Genomic DNA, 11,476 nt, shown 5'->3' with positions numbered 1-11,476 from the left:
AACCTTAATACCCTATCATACATCACTTTTAAATTATTCACTCCCTCATCTGTTTCAGTGCAGTATACACAATTTATCCAGTTTTTCTCAGTCTTACCCCCACCCTGATATCAGTCCAATTTTGCAGCAGTAAAATGAAAGCCTTTCTTGTGGGTATAAATCTGAGGATGTCTCTGTGGCTGGGACCCATAATAAAGATATTTAAAATAACACGCTAAAATGTCCCTATAGCCTCTATAAATTTTTAAAACTCAGAATCTACATTTTCTTAATTCATTCATTATTGCACATTTTCCTCTCTCCTCCCCCCTTCCAAGTCTTCAATCCACTTTGCAATGCACCTCATGTTCCAAATTGTTGTTAAACATATAATGCCTAGCCACAAACTCCTTTCAAACAGTTCTCCTCTGTTCCAATGCAGTGTTCCTTATCTATCCACTCTTTTCCTGTTCTTCCCCCAGTTTCCCATGTCAGTCCTATTTTATAACAGTGATGCTATGGAGTATTTGTCCTTTTGTGACTGAGATATTCCATGCAGCATAATACCTTCCAGGCTCACCCATGCTGGATAATGTTTTACGAGTTCATTGTTTTTTAATGTTGTGTAATATTTCTTTGTGTGAATGTACTATAGGTTTTCTATCTATTTGGTTATTGATGGGCATTTGGGTTGCTTTGGTCTCTTTGCTATTGTGAATAACATAGTAATAAAGATGAGTGTGCCAACCTCTATAAGTTTGTCTAATTTTCCTCTAATATCTCTAAGAGCCCTCATCCAAATGATGTCTTGCAAAGTCAAGACCATCTCAGAGGATCTTAGGTCGATAAACAGGCAGCCTTCCAGGTCCCATACCAAGTGTGGAGGGGAGGCTTCTTGAGAAAAAGAAAATGAAAGCATCAAAAGGCAAAGCAGTCCATGGCGATGTAGGAAAGCACAGAAAAGGGCATCATTATTGTGAAGGGGATAAGCACAAAACAGACCAGGGAATGAGAGGTCATAATTCAACAGCTTGAACTAGAGGGAACAAGAAAATGGAGATAACTTAAAAAGTGAAAGCAGCCAAATTTTAAAATTATGGCTTTCTGAACCCCAGGTTAGCTGACTGCATTATGTGCTGCTTGGAAAACTTATATTTTGGTTTTCAGTTCAGAGAACTGGGCATAGATGGAAGGTATGAGTTCCTCCATCCCCGGGCATGTCTATTTCCTGATGGGTCTTGACAGATGTCACTTCCTTACCCCAGAACTCACAGCCTCACAGAGGAATCGAGCACCCTGGTCAAGCCCAAAGGGAGTGCTATTAGTTGTCTGCTGCTGGCTCAGGAGTGGAGAAGCCCCTCTTTGGGACCTAGAATGTTGGTATAATCCCCTAGTTGGTGCACCCACTTATAGGACCCTCAAAGGGGTACTGGTGAGAGTTTGTCTTCTTCATCTCCCATGGAAACTTTGACAGACACAGGATCCTACAATTGAGGAAGTAGGGTACAAAGGGCCAGATTTAGAAGCATGTAATTTGTTATGTACTGTCAAGTCACCTGTGACTCATAACGACCCTATGTACAACAGCCCTAAACACTGCTCTATCCTGTGCTAATCTTATTGTCTCTGACATATCTACCCCAATTACCCTAGTCACTGAATCAATCCATCTCATTGAGGGTCTTCCTCTATTGCACTGTCCCTCCACCCTCCCAAGCATGGCATCCCTCTCCAAGGATTGGTCCCAAAGTGTGTCCAAAGTATGTCAGATGAAACTTCATGGAGCTGCCTGGTCTCACCCTCTCTAAGATGAACCTGTTTTCCTAGCATTCCATGGTATATTCAATACTTCTCCAGTACCAAGGCTCAAAGGCATAAATTCTCCTTCTATTATCCAGCTCTCTGATGTATAGCAAGTAATTGCAAAGACTATGCCCTGGATCAGGTGCACTTTAGAAGCATGGAAGCACAAAAACTCACATGCAGCTGGGTCTTCAGTGGTCAGGAGTCCTCAGAATTTCTTTTCCAGATGAGACCCCAGAAATGTCAAGGGGGGGGTGATTTCCAAAGAGGTCCAGAAGTCTCTTCAAGTAAGAACTAGAAAGTTCTGACTTGAGAGTGAGACTTTGATAGAACATCACCATACAAAAAAGACATTGAGTGAATGTAAGCGAAAGGAAAAGAGGCTTGCTTATTAGATGTTCTTAACAAACTATGCACCAGTCAGGAAAGGACTGACCTCATCTCTATCCTACACAAAGTTTTACATATTCTATCCAGCAGGGAGTCGGACTAACACAGCTTTCAATTAGTTTATGGAAGTGCATATCTTCTGATTGATTTATGGTGGTTCTTGGGTGGTCTGTTCTTCTGATCAATTTTTGGTGGTTCTTGGGTGGTGTGCTACTCTTACATCATTGTCTAGAACAGTTTCTGGTTGGTTACTTTGTCAGCATTTCCTTTGCTGCTACCTATCATTTAGAGCCAAAACTTTGTCTCATATATTTTGGGCATGTTGCTAAAAGAGTCTATTCCTTGGAAAGGACAGCATGCATGGAAAAGTGGAGGGCCAGTGAAAGAGGTGAACACCCAACAAGATGGATTAATACAGTAACTGCAGCAATGGGCTTAAGTGTATCAGACACGATAAGGATAGTTCTGTAAAGGAGAGGGTTCAGAACTGGTGTTAATAAGGATTGCTATGAGTGTAGTTGACTAGGTGGCACCTAACAACAACAATAGTGAAAGGATATAACTTTGACACACAGTTTTCTTGATTTCAAGCCATGCAATATCCTTTGCCAAGAGTCTAGATAAAGTCTTTCTAAGAAACAATGCCTTTGGGCTTAGTAGCAAGAGTATGGGAGCAGCCAGACCAGACCCATTTCTAGCTCCTGCTGCATATGGACTATTTGGTCGTTCATCGAAGGTAAGCAGCAAGCACAGTGTAGCTTGCATGGGCCTGGTCTGTCAGCCCAGCCTGACTGCTATTGTCTGGGTGACTTGTGTGATATGGGGTACATTCCCTCATTCCTTTTTTTCCTGTGTACTTATCCTCCCCAAAGCCAATTACATTACTAGCCACCCTTAACTGTTGTCCTTGGCATCCTGTTCCAATTTTTGGAACAGTCAAAAGAGAATGCTTTCCCTTTTCTTTGTTCACAATCACTGCCATCCCCATTCATTGTCATCTCCATAATTCCTGCAACGGAATTTTGAACAAAACTAGAATGTATAAAAATTAGTTAGCTGAGTTTTTTAACTTAAAAATGACTATTAAATCCATTTCTGTCAGTTTCCATTTGGTGGAAAAGAGAATACTTTCTTAATGCCAGCTGGAGTATGGAGACAAAGTTATTCTCCTGCACTGCTGATTGGTGAGGCTCTTTAGCAGCTTTGTCCTTTCCAATCTCTCCCTTGGAATGGTGGGAGTGTTTCTGGACCTCAGAGTCCATGAATTTTGGCACTGAGGATGTTCCTTCTTTTATCATGTACAGCAACATATGGTGAGTGCCATTGAATGGCACCTGTGTCCTTTTTCTGACAGCTCTAAGTAGAAAAACTGATGAAACTCAGAAAAAGCAGTGTGCTAGAGACATCCTGGCATGAGACACTGAAAGTCAGGAGGTGGAACTTGTGATTTTACTCATGACAACTCTGCTTTGCAAAATGGCTTTGGGAAACAAAGACCTCCCCTTGAGGCTGAACATTTATTTTCAGGACACTGCTTTCCAAACTGCATCTTTGGCAGGAAGGGGGGTGGGGCACTTTCCTTAACAAACCTTTAAACAGAGGGGATTATAATGATCAAATTAAGATCTGTGTTGGAGGCCTAGTGGTTAGCAGTTGCATTGCCAACCATAAGGAAGGCAGTTCAAATCTACCAGCCACAATGAAAGAGAGAGATCGGCAGTCTCTTCCCATACAATTTACAGCCTCTGAAAACCTGCTGGAGTATCAGCTATGGGTCAGCTTGGATTTGACAGCACTCAACAGCAGCAATTGTCACTGCAGATAGCAGAGATGCAAACATGCTGGCCACCCACCACAACACTGAGAAAAAATGAGGGTTTCTGCTCTTCTCTCATATCCAGCTTTCTATTATTGTCAAGTCAAGATCAAACTATGGAGGGTGAAAGGGAAAATGGTTGGATACTGCAGTTGCAAAGCCCTTGGTGATCGACTTGGTGCTAGAACAACTTTGATAGAACTGGCCCTGCTTGTTTCAAACACCACTGGATTTCTCCATTTTGTTGGACTGACTTCCTGTTTCTGCAGAATCCTGTTATAAATTCCAGTTGAATAAAATTTGGTCACGTGCTGACCTCTGAGTCAGTCACCCAGCATTTGGAGATGACTGATGTGCTGAACCTTTCTGTAACCTCAGGAGTAGAGGGAGGATTCAGTCTGCCGACTCTGTGTGGTGTTGGAACACCCCACATTTCTCATGTCCTGTAATAAATGAACAATCAGGGGCTTTTAAAAAAATAAATTTATTGGGAAAAACATGTTGGGGATACAAGGAGGTGAGGGTTGGAAGCAGAAGGGTGAGGACTGGAGGGGATGAAATTGCAGGATGCAGTTTCAGGGCTGCACAATTTGGTTGGTGGGGGGAGCGGGTGAAAGAAATGAAAAGGATCCAGGGTGGGGACCAGATGATACAGGGCAATGGAAAGCATAGTCCAAATGGTGATTAAATAAACTGTCTTATTCACTTGTGGATTTCTCATTTGGGAATTGGACACAGACTCTCTGGCTTCTTCATGCTGAACATGGGTTTTGATGTGAAGGGGGAAATGGAGCACACTTTATGACCTTACTGATTGTCTTGGGTTAAAGCTGCTTGCCTTCTTGTTCTGTTAGAAGATATGTTCCTGACATTTACTCCCCTCTGGACTGTGGAGTATTTTCCCAGGTGGGTCCAGTGGGGATGGCTGACTGAACCCTGAGGCTCCATCCTCCTTTTTTTCCTTAGCTGGCAGTTGTATTTCCTTTTTGTCTCTGGAACTGGGTTCAGGGTCAGGTCTGGAGTAAAACTCAGTGTTAAGGTTACCTATAAGAAAGGGAGCAAACCTAGAGAGAACAAACTTGTGAGTTACAAATAGAAGGGCTTTCGGGGTGTTACTTATGGGTGTACTGGGGGAGAGGGTGGAGGAAAGTAGCCTAGATAAAATTCTCTGTACACCCTAGGCAGTTTTTTCTACCCAGGGGTGGGATGCCACCACCTGAGGGCTGAGGAGCTCACCCCGAGGGCCAGCTTACCCTGAGGGCTGAAATGGCTCGCCCTGAGGGCCAGGATGGCACCCCTTGAGGGCCGGGTGACACACCCTAGGGGCTGGCTGGCATACTCCCCCACCAAAATACTCCCCCAAGTCCAGACCCCACACCTCACTGAAGACCATGTGGCCAGGGACAGTGTCCCCAGTTCTGGCACTGCCACCATTACCTCCCCATAACTGGCCATACTGTAATTTGAAGTAGATGTCACTGCCCTCCCCCTTTATAAATGGAGAAGGGGACCTGAGAGTGGTGAACAGACTCCTCCCAGGTCTAAACAGTTCTTGGCAGATGCAGTCAACAGATCAGTAGAAATGGTGCATTGAGGATATCTGCCATCTTGGACATGCGGCCACTGTTAAGTGTCATCAAGTTGTAGACAGCTCACAGTGATGCTCATCAATCCATTGTATTGGTGATCTTCCTCTCTGGCCTACCCAGGGAAACCCCAACCTGCTACCACATCTCCCGCTGCCACCATCTTGGCTTCAAGAATTCTCCCCAGAAAAAGTTGACTCTGCAGCAGTGTGGTGGCTGTGCTGCACTAGCCTCAGGGGGGCCCAGTGCCTACCATCCATCCCAGGTGAGGGGATCCCTGGGGTCCAGTGGTGGGAGCCTCATGGAGCAGTGGTGGTAGGGGCTCCGCAGCAGGGGGCTGGGAGCCGTGGGACTCACCCACTCTTCCCTGGGAATCCTCAATATCCTGATGTTGAGTCTCAATGTGCACTGAAGACCAGTTGTTTAATTATTAATAAACAGGGGTCTGTAGAAGGCCATGGTGGCCCTCCTCCATGTGGTCTGCTGCTTCCACAGCTTGCCACGCTGTTTCTGCCACTGCTGCCATCTTGGAATCCAATCAGGGGCTTTTGATGAAAAGTGGGGTGTTCTCACGACTTCCCAGACAGCCCCCAGGATGCAGAGAGAGTGACTATCCTCAGCCCCCTCCCCTTATAAGCCTGGGAGCTGATCAAGTTCTTGAGCCCCACTGACTGGCAAGAGTTTTTCTTGGTCTCATACAGGCAGAAGCTGGAGCCTTACTCTTCCGTCTTAAATGTCTTATGAAATGGCTTCCTTTTGAGATGTGAGTAGTTGTCTCAATGATATGATGGATTTGCTGTGGATACTTATGGGTGCTGATAAGGAGAAGCCGTTCCCTAAACTTCAACAATGAGGCCATAAATCTCTGTCAATACCATTCTGCAACATTACAAAAACTTCTTTCAGGTGATGAACTTTACATGAAAAAACTTTCCACAGATATTTAAATGCATGCTGTAAACCAGGTGCTAGGGTATACAGTATTTGTAGTTTCAGGATTATGGTGTACAGTATTGTATACTGTATTGTGTATTGTTGTGTATTTTGTACTGTATTGTGTATTGTTGTTGTGTACTGTCTCATGGGTTTCCAGAAGAAATTGTTCATCTTTCTTCCTTGGAGCATTTGGTGGATTTTCAAACCTGCCTTCTGATTAGCATGGCAATGCCTTACCACTAAGTTATCAGAGCTCCTAGCTTCAGAATTAATCCCCTAAATTCTGATCTTTGTTCTGATGCCATTACTGATCATTCTATCTTTCCTGTGTTGCAGGGAGCTTCTGGAGACCACATGCCGCCTGGCCAACACACTGAAGAGACATGAAGTTCATCGAGGGGACCGTGTGGCCATATACATGCCTGTGTCTCCACTGGCTGTGGCAGCAATGCTGGCTTGTGCCAGGATTGGTGCCATCCACACGGTTGTCTTTGCTGGCTTCAGTGCAGAGTCCTTAGCTGGGAGGATCAATGATGGTAAGCATGTGGGATGCAAAGGATTCCCCTAGACCTTCCTGAGGGTTGCCACCAGGAACTTAGGGTAGAGGCAGACAGTCTTGCAAATGACAGGTTCTACCAAGGAGCCCTGGTGGTGCAGTGACTAAGTGCTCAGTGGTGCAGTGGTTAATGCTCAGCAATTGAAACATATGAATTGTTCCATCTAAGAAAAAACCCATTAAAAAAAACCCAACTAGTTAACTGGACCCATAAAGATGCATAACACAGGTTATTGATAAGTCTTCCTCCAATTCTGATGCCACATTCCTCCTCATGAAGTCTAGCTTCGTAAATGGTCAGTTCCACATACAGGTTAAAAAGATATGGAGAAAAGACATCCCTGACACACACATTTCTTGACTTTAAACCATGCACTATTTCTTTGCTCTGTTTGGACGATTACTGCCTAGTCCAAGTATAGGTTTCACATGACCGTAATCAAATATTCTGGGATTCTCATTCATCTCAATGTTAGCCACAACTTGTTGTGATCCACACATTCACCTTTGCCAAACTATGACCTTGAGTCTATCCCACCTGAATTTCAGAACCATCTCAGGAACAGGTTTGAGGTCTTGAACACCAATGAGTGAAGACCAGATGAGTTGTGGGAAGATATCAAGGAGTTCAAAGAGAAACCTAAAAGATTTTGAGTTTGATAAGATAGTTAACATCATCTCAAAGTTAAGAGGACAGTCTTTAGCCTGAGACATTAGGAAACGTTCATTTCAGAGCATTATTTCGCCATTAGGAGTCATCAAATAAACTATGGATGATAGTGACCCCATGGACCACAGATCAAACCTTTGCCCAGTTCTGAGCTGCTTCACAATCGCTGGCCCTTTGTTGTACTCACTGTGTCAATATATCTCATTGATGGGCACTTGGGCTGCTTCCTCCTCTTTGTTGTTGTGAATAATGCTGCGATAAACATGGAGGTACATGAAAAAAAAAAGTATCATCCAGGAAGAGTGCAAAAGGTCACTAAAAACACAGAAGAGGAGGAAAAGACCAAAATGGATGTCAGAAGAGACTTTGAATATTGCACTAGAGGGCTTGGAAGCTAAAGCAGAGGGAAGAAGTCAAGATATTAAAGAGCTGAACAGAAGATTTCAAAAGGCAGCATGGGAAGAAAAAGTAAAATATTACAATGAAATGTGCAAGGAGCTTGAGTCAGAAAATCAAAAGGGCTGAACTAGCTCAGCATTTCTTAAGCTCTAGGAACTGAAGAACAAATTCAGTGAGTTCTATACTTAAGGATGTTTTGGGTAGGAAGTATTAAAAGACGATGGAAAGAGTATACAGAGTCACTGTACTGAAAGGAATTGACAGACAGGAAAATTTCATGAAACAACATATGAGCAAGAGCCTATGATGATGAAAGAAGTTCAAGCAGCTTTGAAGAAACTGGCAAAACATAAGGCCCCAGGAATAGATGGTATACCAATTGACATATTCCAACTAACAGATGCTGTCCTAGATGTGCTCACCAAGCTGTGTCAAGAAATCTGGAGGACAACCACTTGGCCAACTGACTGGAAGAGATCTGTATTTGTTCCTATTCCAAAGAAAGATGATCCAGAAGAGTGTGAAAATTATCAAACAATATCATTGATATCACATGCAAGCAAGATTCTGCTAAAGATTATCCAAAAATGACTTGAACAGAGAACTGCCAGAAATCCAGGCTGAGTTTAGAAGAGGTCATGGTACTAGGGATATTGTATCTAATGTTAGATGGATCTTGGCTGAAAGCAGGTAGTACCAGAGGAATGTCTATCTGTGTTTCATTAATTATGCAAAGGCCTTTGACTGTGTGGATCACAACAAACTGTGGCTGACTCTGAGAAGAATAAGAATTCCAGAACACTTGATCATGCTAATGAACCAGGAGACAATCATCAGAACAGAGTTAGGAAGCACTGTATGGTTCAAAATTGGGAAGGGTGTATGCCAGGGATGTATGCTATCTCTATAACTTTCAACCTATATGCAAAACTGATTATCTGGGAGGATAAGTGTGGCATCAGGAATGGTGGAAGATTCATCAACAGTCTGCATTATGCAGATGACACACCCTGCTTGATGAAACTGAAGAGGACCTGAAGCGCTTGCTGCAGAAGGTCAAGGACTACAGCCTTCAATATGGATTGAGGATCAATATCAAGAAGACAAAGATTTTCACCACTGGGCCAATTGGCATCATCAGGATGGATGGTAAAGAGATTGAGATTGTTAACAGCTTTAGTTTGCTTGGCCCCACAGTCAGCGCTTTTGGTACCAGCAGCCAGGAAATTAAAAGACATATCATGATGGGAATGTCTGCTATTAGGGACCTCTCCACAGTACTGAAGACCAATGATGTCACTCTGGAGACTAAGGTATGCTTGATAAAGTCCATGGTCTTTGTAATCACTTGATATGTATCAGAGAGCTGGACAAGGACTAGGGAGAATTGATTCCTTTGAGCTATGGTGCTGGAAAAGAGTAATGAATATATGAAAATTAACAGATTCATCCTGGAAAGGGTGAATACAGGCTGCTCGTTGGAGGCAAGGATTTTAAAGCTTTGTCTGACATACTCTGGACATGTCGCAAGGAGGGATCAATCCTTGGAAAGGGACGTCCTGCTGGGGAGGGTGGAGGGACAGCTCAGGAGTGGAAGAACCTCTGTGAGGTGGATTGATTCAGTGACTGGTGTAATGGGGTAGGTATGTCGGAGACAGTGAGATTAGCACAGGACAGAGCAGGGTTTAGAGCTGTTGTACATAGGGTCACTATGAGTTGCAGACGATTCGATGGCATATGACAACAGCAAAAACAATAAATAAAACAAAAGTAGACATTTTTCTGGTAACCTTTACTTTCAGCAAGATCCATCTGACATTGGCAATGATATCCCTAGTACCGCAGCCTCTTTTAAACCCTGCTTATATTTCTGGCAATTCTTTATCAATGTACTATTCTAGTAGTTTTTGGATAATCTTCAACAGGATTTTGCTTGTGTGTGATATTAGTGATATTGTTGCTGTTGTTGATTGCTATCGAGTTGAGCACAACTCATAGCGACCCTATAAACAAAAGGCCTGAAGCCTTTCTATGACTATCATCATTTATCAGAGTTCATAGAGTTTTTAGAGACATGTTGTCTAGGAAGTGGATGCCACTTCTGCTTCCGATATTAGTGATATTGTTTGATAATTCCACACTCAATTGGATCACCTTCTATGAGGAATGCAAATAAATATGGATCTCTTCAGGCTGTTGGCCAAGTAGCTGTCCTCCAGGTTTCTTGGCTCAGCCTGGTGAGCACATCCAGGGTCGCATCTGTTTGTTGAAATGTTTCAATTGGTATTCCATCAATTCCTGGGACCTTGTTTTTTGACAATTCCTTCAGAGCTGCTTAAACTTCTGCTTTTTCATCATTGCCCCTTGATCATGTGTTGTTTCATTAAATTCTTATGTCTCAGCAAATTCTTTTTGATACATTGTACTCTCTGTAGTCCTTCCATATTCTTTTCATACTTTCTGGATCATTCAGTATTCTGCCAATTGTTGTTGTTGTTGTTTAATGCCGTCGAGTCGTAGACGACTCATGGCAACCCTATGAATGAACAGCCTGAGCACTGTTCGTACAGAGTTTCCAGAGGCAAGCCATTTTGGAAGTGGATGCTGCTCCTGCTTCCAGGATTGATTTAGTCAGGAAGCTCCAGCCAACACTGTCCACCATGGGTGCCCATTACCACGATTGGCACATCACTGTCACAGGCTTCAGCATCACAGCAACCACGAGTTACCTCTGTACAGCAACGCACAGACCAGTGCTATACCACCTAGAAGAATGTTTGACAGGAAGACAATTTGAACCTGGCCGAGGGCCACAGATGACAATCACCCACCTTCGGCTTGGTAGCACAGCTTCCTTCCACTAGGCCAACGTAGCTCTCATCTTTAATTGTTCTTCAGTTCTTTCACCTTAAGAAACTGGAACCCTTATTTACTGTTGGTGAGAGTGTACAATGGTGCAGCCACTATGGAAGGCAGTATGGTGCTTTCTCAAAAAGTTGCAAATAGAAATACCATTTGATCCAGCAATTCCACTGCTTGGAATATACCCCAAAGAAACCATAACCATCACCCAAGCATACATATGCACACCCATGTTTACCGTGGCTTTGTTCACAATAGCAAAGATTTGGAAACAACCAAAGAGCCAATCAACAAATGGATAGAGAAGATGTGGTATATTCTCACAATGGAATATTATGCTGCATTGAAAAACAAGGAAGGCTGCTCAGAATGACAAAGCAAAGTGCTACAACGAAATGTGCGAGGAGCTAGAGTCAGAAAATCAAAAGGGCCGAACTCGCTCAGCATTTCTTAAGCTCAAGGAACTGAAGAACAAATTC

At 43.3% G+C, this 11,476-nt stretch overlaps 1 protein-coding gene across 1 annotated transcript in view; it reads left to right on the top strand.

Moving 5' to 3' along the window:
• The window catches only part of ACSS1 (acyl-CoA synthetase short-chain family member 1), a 193,018-nt gene that overhangs the window by 83,650 nt on the left and 97,892 nt on the right, over positions 1-11,476 (top strand). Inside the window, exon 3 of the mRNA XM_006902470.1 lies at positions 6,847-7,046. Coding sequence (XP_006902532.1) covers positions 6,847-7,046 — 200 coding nt within the window. The remainder of the gene's footprint in view (positions 1-6,846; positions 7,047-11,476) is intronic.

The sequence above is a fragment of the Elephantulus edwardii genome, unplaced genomic scaffold (assembly GCF_000299155.1).
Source record: "Elephantulus edwardii isolate Elephantulus edwardi_28Jun2011 unplaced genomic scaffold, EleEdw1.0 scaffold00417, whole genome shotgun sequence".
Lineage (NCBI taxonomy): Eukaryota > Metazoa > Chordata > Mammalia > Macroscelidea > Macroscelididae > Elephantulus > Elephantulus edwardii.
The sequence above is the reverse complement of the archived record's forward strand: the minus strand, read 5'-3'. Positions and strand labels throughout refer to the sequence as shown.